A 17,081-nucleotide genomic window follows, 5' to 3' on the forward strand; every position below is an offset into this window, starting at 1 on the left:
TTCCTCCAACGTCATTGTTCATTACTTCCTCTATTTCTTATTCAGTGAGAGAGATCGCTATTTTATTTGGGCATTTGAATGAAATTTGTCTAAGATCGTGGCGCCTCAAGTGCTTTCTAGTTAGGAATTGTTTAGGAGTGCTAGTGAAAGCCGCATTTTATTTACCCTTGATTTTTCTTAGCAAGAGGCCGATTTGGGTGTTCTTTTGTGCGCGTTCTTACTGTTTGATCTTGAGGTCGAGACGTGTCTTTAAGGTGCGGTGGTTCCCTATTGATGTTGTTTCTTCTCCCTTTTAAAGTTAGGATTTGTAATTCGATTATGGACCAATAATGTTGCGACTGAACTACATTGCTGATATATAGCTTCAATCCTCGAAGATATCTTTCTACTCCTTGCTCCTCTTGTTCCACCAACTTACTTTTCATTATGAGTTGATCAAATTCGGTTGTGTAATCCATAGAAGAACCTCTTTGGCGCTAGTTTCATAGTTTTAAGAACATATCATGTTGGTAGCATAGGGAATATATTTGTATTCCATTTCCTTTTTAATTTTGGACCATGTGATGATCTTGTTTTTTCTTTTCGCTATCCAAGATGCTTCAAATTCTCCCAACATATTGACATGCTCTTTCTTGGTTTGGTAGCTTCTAATCTAGCTCGCTTCTTCTGAGGAACGTCATTGTCATTGTACTACAAAATTTGTTCCCTGTTAGTAGCCACTCAATAAATTCATTTGGATCTAAACGTCTGTCAACAAGTTAATTTTCATTATAAAATTTTGGCTTCTTCTCTGATATTCAATGTTAAATTATCGGGGTATTAGTTCCTCATCACTAGAAATGTATTTGTGGAATGTTCAAGTGTGTCACCATTGTGGTTATGATATGGGTGACCTCTTCTACTTGTCTCCTCTAAATGGTGACAAGCTTTTGTTGCAGTTGGAGGAACTCTCTTTGCATGTATTCAGTTGTAATTCCTGAACTCCTTTTTGCGTATTTCTCCTTGACAATATGGTGTCTCTTTTTTCCAATCAAAATTCAACTAAAAAAAAGGTGGTTTAAGGTAGGGTGGGTTAGGGTTAGGGCTAGGTGGAAGATGGGGAAATGTTTTTTGGTGGAGGTATTAGATTAAGTTATGTAGAGGTTTTGGAGTGAGAAAAATAAAATTCCTAGAGATTTATGGCTTGTCAGTCCCTGATATCAGATGACACCGAATTAGGGCAACTAATTGGTGTGGGAAGATTAGGAGATGGTTTAGGAGGGTTGTAGGATAAAGAAATGATGTGAAAACAACAACGATGGTTGGGGAATGGCAAAAAGCTACCATTGAACAAGAAACTGCATGTTCCGTAGGAACAAGAGTTCGATAGTTGTCCGGCAATGTGCAGCCAAATGGTGATATACAACCTTTTGTTCTCTTTAAGATATTGATTCACCACTTGAAGAAAAGTAGACTAGAACTCTCCAAATAGGAGAAAACATGAGAAATGATCTCCAAATTAAAAAAAAAAAAAAAGGATTAAAAAATTCTCCAAAACTTGAAAATAATAACATATAAATAGTTTCCTCTCAAAATAACCTTAGTTCTAAGTAAAATAGTATTAAAAAAAAGGGGCCAAAGAGGTAGGTGCAGCAACGTAGCAAGAAAATCCCACTATAGACATTTGACGAGCGCAAAACTCTCCCGTTCAATCTCGTGATCGCCGGAGATCACGGGATTCCACTCTGCGTTCGCCTATAACAGTTCTGCATTCTTGTGCGCTCCAGCAGCACAATGGTATCTCAGGCATGAAACTAATCAGACTAGACATACCGAATTTACAGTCCATTAACTTAAAAGAGTCTTTGGACAATAAAAATCAGAAACGAAAATTTTGGTTTCCTTGAATGCCTATTATGGAAACATCAATAAGATCTTCTTACTTTTTATAATTTAACAACATGCTTGACGTTTTAAAGAATGGAATCTATTCATTTATTCTGAGGCAGTAATACCATATAGATCTGCCGTCACAACTCTTGTTTGGTGCAAACAAGGTTTCATTGAAGCATTTGGTTGATCAAAGCACCTGTGCATGCTTATTATGCTGAAGCAATACTGCCGAACCTATTTAAAAATGGAAGATTCATTTGTTCAAAGTGGCGTATCCTGTTTTGGTGGGGCCATCATAGGCTCATGTTTTTTTTTTCTTTTTAGATTCTTTGATGCTTCTGACATTGTATTTGTTCTGATTTATAGTATGGGGGATACACACTTCATCATGCAGAGGGTGGCAATAAATCCTCTTTATGCCTTCAATTGGGTCTAACAGATTACAGGTTCTATGCCTATGTTTTCCTTGTCCTCATATATTGTTTTTCCTTATTTGGAAAGAGCCATTCTTTTTTCATATATTATTTGCCCACTAGCGTGTAAAAAAAACTGAGGAAAGCTTTTCTTAAAATGTTTTATTGTGTTGTTGGCTTTAATATTTGTTTTGAATTATCTTGATTGAATATGATATCGTCACTGAAAGATGGCTATAGCATCACAAGGAATCTCCTCAATATGCCACGTGCGCGTGTTAGGAAAGTTACTCAATGATTGCTTGTTTTCCAAATCAAATTATGTCATCATTTTCAAAATATCAAAATTACTCATTAAAGATCCGTGCAACACTAAAGTCACCACACTAGAACAAGCGAAATAAACATTCACTATGCGAGAGTATGATGAAAATTAGAGGTGTGAGAAACGAAAAAAAATTGCTAAAAGGGTCAAAACAACTAATAATCACGAATATAATAGAACAAATCATTATCGAAATCAATTAAGTTACATTCTATTTGAAAATAAACACATTCTCAATATTTCATGCATAAATATCTCATTTCGTCTGATTTATACCATTTACATATCATTGGAAAGCTAAAGCAATCCTATTCCATTTTTTTGCTATTAATTATGACCCATTTAAATTCTATTAATCCTTATGAAATGCAGTTTATGTCATCATTATCTTAAACTATATTAAAAGTTTAGTTAAGCTAAATAATTGATTAAAATTACATATATAGATACATATACACATACATATGTATGTATGTAGGGATGTATGCATGCATATATGTATGTAATATCTTAGAGTACGAGTTATCAAATAAAAGGTATTTTTGATAGGCAACGTGACACGGGTGTAGGGAGCTGGCTAAATCGGCCATGTGTTAGACCGACCAAGTGCTGGATCTGCCGGGCCCTCTAAAGGACGAGAGTTACCTCCCCTCCCCCCTCTCCTTTTTTATTCCAGTTCTTTCATAGAGAGTTCTTTTTCCAATTCCATTACCTAAACTCTATTCATTTTCATATTCCAATCCCTTCCTATTCTTATTGTTAGGATCCATTATATATTTGTTGTGTTTGCCTAGGGATAACCAATTTTTGTTGATTCCAGATTTCAGTTTGCTGCCTTTGAGACATTCTTTCTTTCCGAGGGCGACGGCGGGAAGGTGCTCCGACTGTTGCTCAACCCCGCCGAGATACTTATACTTGCAACTTCTTTCTATTGCCTCTCTTTTAGCAGCCACAAGATCTTCCCTGGTCCCTTCCAGCAGGCTGCACCTCCCCCAACACCTTCTAGTAGCCGTCAGACTCCACTGCTCCCTTCCAGTAGATCGCACCACCTCTAGTCTCTTCTAGATTGTTGCTAGACTTCCTTGCTCTCTTCTAGCAGGTCGCGGGCCCTCTAACCTCTACTAGGATTGCCTCTACTAGGATTGCCTTGCAGGTCGCACCTCCAACTGCAACTAGACTTCCTTGCTCCCTTCCAACAGGCCGTCTTCCTTACAATACCACTTTGGGTTGCTACTAGACGTCCTTGATCACTCAGGGATTGCTGGGGTAGCTTCCAGTTTGCACCATTGCTCTCTGCTCGCTCCGACATTACCACGCCCCTTCCTTTCCAGCCGAACCTGCCGTCCTCGACATGAGAGTGTTGTTATGTGTTTTCTATCATTTTATTTCGTGTTGTTTAGTCTTGTTTGAGGAGTCATCCTTGTTGGTTGATAGTTTGCATGTCGGTGTTATTTTATGTTGAGAGTCGTCGTTTAAACTTTTTGAATTCAACAATAAAATATTTGATCATCTGGTTGTGGTTTGGGTTAACTCCGGTATCACAAAGAAATAAACATCCATAAAAAATCTACAAGGACTGTTTAGAGGGCGAAAATATCGGGCAATGCTTCGTTTGATATTTGATTTGTCTCTAGAAAATTCAACTTGAAGCCATTTTTATGAATAGAAGGGTATGAATTTTCAGATCCTGCGTATGCTTCTTGTGTTGCCTTGTAAGGATGGTGTTTACCAATTTGGGAAAATAAATAGTGATTTACTGTCATCAGATTATTTCTATCTGGGTGGTTTTGGAAAGATGAGGAACCACCTACGGAAAAGTTTGAATGGTGATAATGAAAGTATATAAGTGCATGAAAAGAAAATATTTCAATTATTTTGATATAATCCCGATGGGTTGTATGCCATGTATATTGAATCTTCAACTATTTTCATTTAATTCTTCTTTTACTTTCTTTTAATCTTTAATACTGCATGCCAATTTTGTTCGGATGAATGTGCAGGTCGACATAAATATTTTTTCTCTAGCTTCAAGCTATCTCAGTCATGCAATTTGAGATGCATAACAGAATATTCATAATTTTGATGTAACCAACATGAGTTGTTACAAAAATACAATGATTTTGCATGCTAGATTTTGTAGCTGAAAACTAGCGTATTGTAACAACCAAATTTGGGATCCCTCAGAATTTGATCAAATCAATTTTATAAAATTCTACACGTTAACTCGATCAATTTGATATATAAAACTATGCATTAATTGTAAATATATGTGGAGATATAAATTGTTACGAGTATTAGCTTAATTAACCTTAATTAAATCCTTATTTAAATCCCATAATCTCATTACTATTCGCGGTCGACCCTCTCCCACATTAAATTGTTCATGCAATGACTGGATGAGTTTGGAGGGCTGGGCTTAATTGTGGGGGGTAAATAAATGTATAGGATGTTTCGTAATCTCCCATTCCCTATCCCTGATCTCGGTTTTGCGGGACTGAATAGATCTCGTTTTTGCGGGGCTGAAGAGATGTCGTGACTCTGATTATAGTAGGTGTAGCCGTGCGACCTGCAAGGAACTGCAACTCATGACTGGAAGCTCTGGGAGAAAATCATGAGCAGGAAAACCTTATTTCACAATATTTTAGGCATTCCTTTCCTTCCCTACGACTTACCTTTGACATTTACCGTAAATTGAAGCCTTCGTGATTTGGTGCTACTATGGCTAGGCGTGAACAATCAAAGGGCCAACAAACAAATAGCTACACTCTCAGCTAGGTCCACTCCACAGGTAACAGAGAAAGGATAAGGAGAAGGGAGGAAAAAGAATTAGGAAGGTATTAGGAAAATAAGATTTATGTAGGTAAGTTCATTTGAGGTAAGTTTTGACAATGAAATATGTTTAAAGTTAAGTTAAGACATACACTGAGAATTTCACGAATTTTTGGGAAAACCACAATTCCACGTTGCATACACCAGGCGACGACCTCAAGACGAGCTTGAGAATACTTGTCGTATGGATGCTCTTTGAATTCAATAAAAAAATTCTTTGCTAAGTTAAGAAAATAAGTCTATGTAGGTTTAAATGTGATTATGTGTTTGACATTATTGCAACTATAATTTTCTGTAAATTGTGGATCTATACATGCATAAAATGTAACAATGCAGACTTGATTTATCACTTACGATACTTATGATTTTACTATGTTATGAATCCGATGAACATGCTTAAGAAATCATTACTTGCAGATATTCATGTATTATAATTCATACATATATTAGATGAAATGCTTATTATAGTAGGTTATTATATGAATAATTGCAAGCAGGGATGATAGGGGACGATGAGATTCCCGACTCCTGATATTTAAAAAGAGATAGCTCCGGGAACCATTGAGATCAAATGGGGACATAATGTAGGAAAACTTGGTACGAGAGGGCTATTGATAAACTATTATGTTGGGAGGAGCCCAATCTTTATCGATAACTAATATAACATTTAGACAGTGTGACAACCCATGACATGACAGAACGTGAAAATAATTGAGACCTACAAAATTACAAATGATATTCCTATGATTAGATTGATAGATCTTATGTATATACTTATGATTACATATGAATGGATGAAATATATGTTTTATACAACAGTCATAATTCCCTATTTTATATTCTTTTCTTTTTCAAATTACAAATGATATTCCTATGATTAGATTGATAGATCTTATGTATATACTTATGATTACATATGAATGGATGAAATATATGTTTTATACAACAATCATAATTCCCTATTTTATATTCTTTTCTTTTTAACATTTTATACGATTATAACATGTTGTAGATGTGTTGTGGACTTGTATACGAGTTGCATATAAACATACATTTTGTTTCTTTTCCGTCCATAAAATCTTATTTTAATCTTGATTATTTCACTGAACTTGTTGTAGCCCACTCTACGTTGCTGAATTTCAGGAATGATTAAGGAGCACCAGAGCGAGTAGCTAGTGTGATTGGTACAACTTTTGCATTTCATAGTTTTAGGAGCTTATTCAGACTTTTGGATTTAGTAGCTCTATATAGACATACATATTTTGATGATATGATTTCCCCGCTTCTTGATATATATGAATGTGAATTATTTTTGAAATAAAACGTATCGGGTGTATTATATCACCTATTCTTAGTTAATTTTGATTCTTAAATGTTGTAGAAGTGTAAGATGTATTGGATATTATTTAGCAGTATTTATTGAGTATTATAAGTTAACATTCTTTTGAGTTTATCAAGCTATGCAATTTTCAAAATTATTAAAAATGACGCACAATGCATTTTTCCGCATCAAAATGCTTTTCTAAGGTTTATTTATCAATCAGGACATTTGTTGGCACAAACTTGAGCCCTCTCTGGGAGGATTTCCTTGTTTCCTCTGAAGGTAATGTTTCTTTGTTGAAATTTGCTAACTCTTCCATTCAACAAATTCTTAATCATGTTGCCACACATTAGCGAGGTATTTTCTCTACATCCTAGTGTTTAGTTTACATTCTACTAAATCAAACATTTAGCATTTATTAAGTGCTTCTGCATGCCAAATGATTTCAACCTGTTACGTCCAGCGAGGTATCAAAAGTGATGAATATGATGAATGTTCTTATTTTAATTATTGAGAAGGAAACAATTGGTAGAAAAGAAGAATGAAGATAAAGAGAAGAAGATATGAATGGATTCATGATGAAATTTCTTAAGGACCTTTTGTCTAAGTGGGTTAAGGAGGGGTTATAGATTTTGTTTTGGGTTTATGTTTGTGTTTAGTTTAAGGTGGAGCTCATTTTTTGCTAGATCTTGGTTTAGGCAATTTAGTTCAACAGTTGAGGGATGAAGAAAGTGTTAAGGCGTATGGAGAGTCTGAATGATTATGTTTTGCATTTATTTGGGTTTATTTTGGGGCCTGAAATCAATTTTGGCTATAAATTTATGAATACCATTCTGTTGGTTAGCTAGGGAATTGGGAATGTGTCTGGTGTTGGATGACTAAAGAAGTCAAAGTGAAGTGAAAAAGAAGCCGATGCCTGATAAGAATACATTTTAATGGAAATTCCTTCGTCAATAACTCAATTGTATTTGGTTACTTTAGCTCTGGAACCAGTTGATGCTGCGATGGGTGGTGGAATTGATGAATGTGGTGGATTTTAATTGCTTGCTTGTTGAGAAGGGATGAATTCAGTGCAGATGGTTCGCAAGGGAGGTACAAACAAGAAGATATTAAGGATAAAAGATGAATGGATGCTTGACGCTTGGGTGGCTAGAGGTAAAGGGAGAAAAAAAACTTCATGGAGAGAGTGTAATGAATTAGTACTAAGGGAATTGTAATAGAAAGTCGTTCTTCTAGCATCAACCATCGTCAATTATAATCTCAGGCGTACGATTTAGTAGTAACTATAGTTACCTTTTTCTTTTTTTTTTTTTTTGGAAAATGTAACTCAAATAACAATAAGATAATGTCTAGCATGTCCAAATGACAATTAACCAACGAATATCAAAATATAAATAAGGATGATGACATAACTATGGCAATAAATAATGCAAACTAAACTAATGTAACTAAGTCTCAAGATGAATAATTAGAAGCAGGCTTTTTGGATTGCATCATTATGGTTCCTCATCCATAATGCAACACCCTAAATAGAAAAGTTATATAATTTAATCATCATAAAATCTACAATCTAACAAAGCCAATCCAGTAGTCCGATTATCAAGATTCAACATCCATAATGTGTCACACTGGTATTGGAATTTCTAAATTTTTTCCATAGCTATTACTTGGATTATAAACTCAAAAAGTGTTGGATCATATGATAGGAAACAAACATATTACAACTCATGCCATAAAAATTATAATATCTAGATTGCAGATAACTACTGTTAAAAATGGTTGAAATATTCTCTATTTTTCTCTCAAAAAATTTGACACTTGATTTTTTGCTTCTATTGTCAAACCTGGATTGTGACTTACTATAAATCAATAAATTCACTTGATACAAATTTTGTTGCCAGTTTTTGATATATATCATCTTCACTTTCAAAATTTGTTCTATGAGAGGATGATTGGCAGTGCATGGTAGCGTTTAAGATTCTACTTCTAAAAAGTTATCCCTCAAGGTAAAGTCACAAACAAAAGATTTTGCATCCACTAAAAGCCCATTTTTAATTTCAAACGCTCTTCTAAAATTGTAGGGTGGGCTGATTTGCACTTCTTGTGTCCCAAATGGCAGTCTACTCATTGATATATTTACCAAATAATTTTGCAATTCTACATTAAAAGTATTCTAGATAATTGAGAATAATAGATTTCTACTATTATGTTTTAGGCGGAGTGTTGAAGAATGTAAATTTTAATAAAAGTAGGTGTCAGACAGCTACAATAGGAAATGGCACACACGCCATAATACAAAGTCCCTGGATTCAACAAAGGTTGGTGGGATATAAAAAAAGGGGAAAGATGAGGGTTACAGATTCATCCGGGATTTATTTGCAAAACTGGTGCCAAGAAAGCAAAGATAAGGGCCATGAATTTAAGAGGAATTAATCTGTAAAGATGGCTAACAAATGAAACCCATGGATTCAATTAGGGGATTTATGTAACGGTCCTTCTAAATTTTTAATTATAGAATTACTACTCTTCCTAGAATTATTTATTGATTCCTAATTTAATTTTTGTACCTCTATTTATAAATATTTCTTGAATTTACGATAAACCAATGAAGTTTTTTAGCCATGCCTATATTTTTTATAAACAACCAAAATACTTCTTGATATGGAACTAGCACGATCAAATTAAGGTATTATGGTTTCTCAGATGAAGTATATTTTTGATCTTCTTCAAGAAAAAAAAAATTTTTGGATGTAAGCCCATAGATGCCTCAATGGAACACCTCCCCCCACCCCTCTCTCTCTCTCTCTCTCTCTATATATATATATATATAATAAAACTAGGATTATCATTAATAGCATGCCTATTGATAAAGGTAGGTATAAATAACTTGTTGAGAAACTCATCCTCATTTGTCCTGATATTGAGCTCCCCATTGGGTTTGTAAGCCAATATGTGAACACCCTATTAAAGGCCAAATGGAGACTATGAATCTCAGTCTAAGGTAATTTAAGATGACCCCCAAAAAGGCCTATAAATTAAAAAAAAGAAAATTACATATGTTTATTGGGTTGGAGATGCGTCATACCAAGTATTCACCTCTAGTTATTGTACTTTTATGTGGAGAATTAAGAAACAGTATGTGATCTCAAGAAGCAGGGCTGAAGTTGAATATCAAATAGCGATACTTGATATTTGGGAGGTAATTTGGTTAAAATTATTATTAGAACTAAAATTTCAATTTAAAAATATTTTTAAAATGTGACAACTATTCTATCATTAAGATTGCAGAAAATTTTGTCTATCATGAAATGATTGAACATATTGAAATAGGCCAACATTTCATCTCAGAATAAAATTGAAAATAGACTAATCTAATTAAATTATTCTCCAACAAACTCTTAAACTACATATACCATCACTAAAGCTAACGCAAATGATTTTTGACAATTAATCAACAAATTGGGCGTGATCAAAATATATAATCCAACTTGAGGGTATTTTTGAAAGAATTCTAAATTTGTGGATAGCAACTTTTTATCTACATCAATTCAACAATTTGTTGACAAGAGCGTTTCATTCACAGAAATTTAATAATCTATGAATCTTTTCATCTACAACAATCTGGCAAAACAACAATATTTCATTTCTGCTGTGTAGTTAATTATTGTTTATAGAATTAAAGGCTGATTTTAATATTTTTTTTTCCGTGATAGTTGTTTCTCCACTTTATTTATATACATGTTATTATTTTTGTATATTTACTGAATAAGGGAATTAAAATTTATCATAAAATCTCCCATTTTAATCTTCTCTATTCTTATTCTAATTTTCAATTTTTTTAAAAAAAATTAAGAATTCATTCTTCAAGGAATGCTTTGTTGTGATGTTTATTTTGTTTATATTTTTTTATTTTTTTGATCCTTGTCGGTGCATAAATTAAGCGAGTGAATTTTATTGGGTTTGCAGCTTCTTTAGGTTATGTATTATTACTCACTTTATTTGAATGCTTATAAAGTTAATGAATCATAAAGATACTTTTTTGTCATCTCAACTATCTGCAGATGGTTCCGTAACTTGTCAATACTTGGCTAATCCCCTGGGTAATGGAGCTATTGTTGAAACAATTAATAAAAGGGTACTTGTCTTGCAAAGAAGTCACAATGTTGGCGAGTTTCCAGGATACTTCGTTTTTCCCGGAGGCCATTCAGAGGTATCCATCTTTTCTTATAATACAAAACAATAACTTCTTTCTTATTAGCATCAAAGCTTTCGCTTGTTTTTATTTTAGCTTCATGTTTATTTTAGAAACGGCTGTTAAATGTGAGGTAGGCACTCGTCTAGGCATATTGGTGAGGCAATGCACATTTAATATGCCTGTGAGGCGGGCGAGTGCTCATTCTTAAGATGCTTGGCCGTGAGGCCACATCCTGCTTTGATAAGAGACATAGTGCTTATTGTTAGGAAGATTTACATATCTAACACCTAGCTTCATTTTTTAAATATTTGTCACCTTTGCTATGCATGAAAAGTGCATTTTTATGTGATATGAATGATTTGGGTGGTATGAATGTAAATGACAAGTTTAGTTGTTCGACAAGTAAATACATAGGAATTGAGTGGTATACATGTAAATGCCCATATTTTTTAACCGCAGAAGTTGCCATATGGGTGATGTGGAAAGAACAGAATGAGGTGGAGAAATAAGGATGTATATTAGTAAATGTAGATGAATTGTAGTTGCAAGTGCATCAAGTTTCAAAATTCTGACGAATAAGAGGTTAAGTCTGAAGAAATAAAGGGATGGAGGGCATAAATGACGTCGAAGATAGAAGAGATAGCAATGAAGTTAGATTAACTTTGGCTATAAATGCTATGAGTTTTTAGTATTTCAGATCTTTTAGTTTTTTAAACACATCTTTTGGGTACATTATTTGTGATTATATTTAGCAAGATCCAGGAAATTGGAATGAAGCAAACTTTAAAATTAGGAAAACTAGTTTTTAATTCCCATAATTTGGCTTTAGTTCCACTTTGGCCCCTAAAATTTCAATCGTGCCAATTAAGCCCCTATAAATTTAAAATTATTGCAGTCACATCCAAAACATATATGATATTAATAGAAGCTAAACTCCATCCACGTGAAATTACAGAATGCTTACCTAGTATGTAAAGTCCAACACCTAAAACCTACCAAAAAGCCAGCTTGACAAGTCAACATTCTACTTTTGTTAGGACACAATTTGGCATTTTTATTATGTTATTCTAGTTTTGGATGTAGTTATAATGATTTTAATCATAAGTGCTTGATTGGGACCACTCAAATTATAGGTTCAAAGTGGAACCAAAGCCAAACTATTAGGACGAAAAAGTGATTTACCCTACATAAGTCAAGAATATGATTATTATTTTATACTCAAATGTCTTGTTCATGACAGAAATAGGTTTATTTTCTTATCTTTTAATGCAATTGCTCCCTAGAGTAGCACCTTGCACTTTGGACAATGGGCAGACATTTTACTTTGAGGGCAGTTGGCATTTTTTATAGCATGGATGACGTGGGAGTGCCCTGCTTCGGACGCAGAGGTAAGCCGAGCGACTCCCTCCAGCACATGAGACAGGGAGACAGGGAGACAGGCCGATCAAACCTGATTTTCCTTTTTGCTTTCATTCCTGTTATCCTTCATTCTTTTTTTTTCATTTATATATATATATATATATATATATATTGAAAGCCCAAAAAGGCTAATATATTAAATAGAAAGAAAGATACAGATACAATGTGTGGGAGGGCCTAAGCATGACACCCTGCCCACACAAAAATCACAAATGGTTTCAAAACTAAAAAAGTCAGAAAAAATACATGAGATACTTAAATAAAATGCCTAACAGTGCCAAAATACATAGAATCAGGCGGCTAGAGAGAGACCCATTTTGGTCTTACCTCTGCCTCTTGTTTTAGAGAAGGAGCAAGCTAATAAGCTGGTAAGATGATCGCCATTGCCAGTAGTAACCAATCTATCTTCCAATATGTTCCCGAGCTAGAGTCAGCCTCCATTCTTCTTCTTCCTCTTGGAATAGACCTTCCATTCCTCATCTGATGAATCAGTCTGATGGAGTGGTATGACTGATGGGGCGGTAGAGCTGAAGCAGAAAGAATACCAACCGTAGTACCCACAATAGGCTATAGTATATGTGAATTATGAGTTGCCTCTACACCGGATACTTTTTGAAGAAGTGGAGTTACGAGGCTTTCCTGATTATCAGTCTGAACACTAACATTTGTAGGTAATAGTCCATCAATATTATTTTCTATGGGTTTTGAAGATGCCAACATCACATCACTCGCAGTGACAGTAACATCAGTATTATGGGGGTGGTCCTCAGGGGCAACAGTCACCTCCTGTCTGGTAGTATCCTCCTCAAGTGGAACTAAAATGTCCAGAGCAGTGGGGATAGACCTATCCTTATTCACTTGAACCTTAGATTTCAAATTTTGATGAAACTTGTGACATTTATCAATGACATAACCAAACATCTTACAGTGGGTACAATATGGGGGTCTATGCTCCATGACGATTTGTTGTCAATAATCATTATGGGTTGTGCCCAACCAAACTTCAGTAACATCAGGTAAAGTAATATCCTTTTCCACAAGTATTCTGGCCACCGAGGGTCTGGTTAGGTTGAAAGTAGGCAGATCTAGCTTCAAAGGATCCCCAGGGATGACCACAATAGAGTAGAGAACCTGATGGTGAAAAAAATGCAACTTGAGACCAGGTAAATTAGACAATACTGTACAGTGAGAGTTTCATGATTTGGGTTGAAATCAATAGACCGCTTAAGTAGCTTCATAGGTTTACCAACGATGATAAGATATTTTCTGGAGAAAATCCGTGTGCAGTCCTCAAGCACGGTTAACTGAATCATCACGTGCCTCCCATCAACGAGCCTCACTTTTCATTTTCCTGTTAGTTGAGGTCATGAAAACTTTTTCTGATAATTTCCATAGGTGGGTGTCCCCACTGAAATTTTCCAATAAGAGCAAATTTGAATTTGTCAGTCAGCGTTGAAATTTTTGACGTGGAGAAAAAGAGTTACCTTCCCACTTTTTCTGCTTGCATTCTTAATAAAGGGACAGTCACCTGTACTATCACGATGCTTCTTATAACTTGAAGGAAAGACAACCACCGTCTCCCCTTGAGGATTACCCACCACGTGGGCAAAAGAGCTTTTGCCAGGTTCGATCGAAGATGGAAGCTCCATCACCATCAAAGAGAAGCCCTGCAAGTCAGTTAGAAGAAAAAAAAGACGAATCACTAGAAAAAGGCGAGTATACAAGAGTTTTGTGGCTCTGTCGAGAGGAGAGGAGCCGTTGCAGCGAGCCGCTGTTAGGGCTGTCGAGTCGTGCGAAGGAAGGGAACCGGAGGGCATATACAATCATATCATGCTACACTTATCAATACTCTTGGATTTTCTAAAGCATTAATTATTTTTCTTTGTGCATTTCTTATCCACTAAAGCTTGTTTGCATGCAATTTATTTGGATTTTTTGTAAAGATATGGAGTAAGACATTGCTAGGAGTTTGGATTCTGGTGAGGCACTCTAGGATGACTTAAATTTTTAAGCAACCATTATTGTCATTACCTAGGAAAGCTGCTCTCTTTAAAAAGCAATTAATATTGAATTCAGTCCAATGGGGATGTTTTGAAAACCTGTAAACATTAAGTGAATGAATTTTGGACTGATTTGGAAACCTGTAAATATTAATTGCAATGAATATTGAATGCAGTCCTATGGGGCTTGTGGTTGCTTATGTTACGATGGATGAATTTTCCTGTCTATGAAGTCTGCTCCTTTTATACATGTTACTGCAATTTGAATGAAAACCTGTAAACATGTTGCTGCAATTCCTACCATTGGGGAAGTCTATGATTGCAAGAGTAAAACCTGAACTTCTATCTTCTAGCACCTGAACTTTCATATAAAAATACGTAGACATTTCCTCAACTCATTCAGCTGACCAGAAGAGATCATGCTCTTGAAGGTTGTTTGGATGCAAGAATGAAACATGATTTATAAATTTCTTGTTAAGCTGCTCAAAAGAATTCAGAGAATTGAGACAACACGCCTTTCTTCTGTTATGACAAAGCTATATGGAAGACATCATTTTATTTTTTTCACCAGGAAAGGAATATGTTGTAAATGTATGAAAATGATCTACTTTTCATCTCTTAGCATTGCCAATGAGACATTGTTGAATGTAAGCGATGTATATTTTTGTTTTATTACAATAATGAATATACATGATTCCTTTCCCATGGATGTAGGTCCACATGACCGAATCACATTAAACCCTTTGTCTTTATTGATTTATTTAATTTGTTTTATTTAGTTGTTGTAAATAAAAATTCATACTTGGATTGATGGATACCTCAATTTCTTATACTTTGTAAATATTCTCATTCAATGTATATCTCTGTCGTACTAATAAAATGTGTCATTTACAAATAAAGATCTTGTTACAACTGGAATATTATTTTCTATTTTGCTGCACTCAGGAGAAGACGGGCTCACAGATTTTCGGGACATCCCGACAAACACTCTGTTACTGTGGCCTCAAACCCTCACTGTTGACGTCACGCCAACAACACAACTATGGGAGGAAGTTCTATACCTGCCCACGGAGCATCGCCGAACATTGCAAATTCTTCCGTTGGGCAGATGGTTTGATTGATTCCCCAGATGATGTTGATCGAGAATGGAAAACACCACTTGAGCAAAGTCTGGCCATGATATGTTATAAATGTTATGAATGATAGAGTATTTCAACTTAGGGAAAAAAATTGGCCACACATCCTTTTAATTGATTTTCTTTAAGTTATCATCGATATTTGATAAAAAATAGTTAAATTGATTAGTTTATTTATAATATGTTAAATCTTAAATGGAAATATATTTTTAAAACAATCATGCCATTGAATATAACAATATTCCTATAACAAGTCTTTTATTTCATATGCTCACCTATCTAACAAGTAAATATTTTAAAATATATTAATCAATCCTATAAATTTATTACATAACTATTAATAACTAATTACCCAATAATAAAATTTATTACATAATTAACACGTTGAAGTTTTACTAATTTATTTCATAATAAATTTTGCTTTCGGAGTTTAAAAAGTTCACTGTTACAGTCATCTTTTAAAAATTTTTAGCAAACAATGACAGAATTATCATTTTTCCAGAAACAGCTGCTCTGCAGCTATTTTCACACAGCGGCACCAAACAGATAACCAACTTCCCCGCAGCTGCTTTCCTGCGGCAGCTTCCTGGGGCAGCGCTGCTGCAACTGTGCCAAACGGACCCTAAGTGTAAAGCCACTCATCAACTTAAGCATTATCATCTTGGCAATACTTAACTTAGTTTTATGCTTCTATTTTAAAGGCTAACGTTTTGCGTCATAGAGCATTGCAGGTCTCACCACCATCTTATAAAGTTTTTCTTTCAGTCTAAGTGATACTTCTCTATGACACAATAGACCGATGCATTTCTCCACTTCAACCAACCAACATAAATTCTATTAATAACATCCCCATTTATATCACCATCACTTTGAACAATAGACCTGAGATATCTAAAACGTTCACACCTTTTATTAATTTGATCATCCATATTTACAATTCTGTCACTAGAGTTACTACTACTAAAATTGTATTCCATGTATTTAGTCTTAGCTCTACTTAAATGAAGACCTTTAGACTCCGAAGTAGACCTCCATAATTCAACTTTTTCTTGAGTTTTTTCTCTAGTCTTATCCACAAGAAGGATGTAATTAGCGAAGAGCATACACAAAGGTACATCCTCTTGCAAATGTCCACTAAGAGCATCCACAACTCAAGCAAAAACATATGGGCTTAAAGCTGATCGCTGATGTTATGCACCCGAAATAAGAAATTATTCGGTCAATCCTCCTTCTGATCGAACACAAGCAATAGTTCTAGTATACATATCTTTAATGAATTGAATATAGGTCATATTAACCCCTTTTTTCTCTAGAACTCTTCAAAGGATATATCTTGGAATCTTATCGTAAGCTTTTTCTAAATCTATCAAAATCATATGTACATCTTCCTTATTCTCTCTGCACTTCTCCATCAAACCTCTCAATAAATCTATAGCTTCCATAATAGACCTACTCGGCATAAATCCAAATTTATTATGAGAAATCTTTTTAATGTCTTTACCTAATTTTAAAGTATGCACATCAACTTAATTCCTCTATAATTTGCACACTCTTGTGCATCCCCTTTATTC

The 17,081-nt window shown here is 34.7% G+C and overlaps 1 protein-coding gene across 7 annotated transcripts in view; it reads left to right on the forward strand.

The window, feature by feature from the left end:
* Positions 1-17,081, forward strand: part of LOC110020590 (nudix hydrolase 9) — a 52,444-nt gene that overhangs the window by 22,519 nt on the left and 12,844 nt on the right. For 6 of the 7 annotated variants that reach the window (XR_002293542.1, XR_002293543.1, XM_020718743.1 and 3 more), the window contains exons 4-6: positions 2,239-2,318; positions 6,984-7,042; positions 10,822-10,970. Coding sequence is in view for 5 of the 7 variants with exons in the window: in XM_020718743.1 (XP_020574402.1) it covers positions 2,239-2,318; positions 6,984-7,042; positions 10,822-10,970 (288 nt within the window). In the remaining 2 variants the exon portion in view is untranslated. The remainder of the gene's footprint in view (positions 1-2,238; positions 2,319-6,983; positions 7,043-10,821; positions 10,971-17,081) is intronic. The other variant, XM_020718744.1, reaches the window with a different exon arrangement.

The sequence above is a fragment of the Phalaenopsis equestris genome, unplaced genomic scaffold (assembly GCF_001263595.1).
Source record: "Phalaenopsis equestris unplaced genomic scaffold, ASM126359v1 Scaffold000104, whole genome shotgun sequence".
NCBI lineage: Eukaryota > Viridiplantae > Streptophyta > Magnoliopsida > Asparagales > Orchidaceae > Phalaenopsis > Phalaenopsis equestris.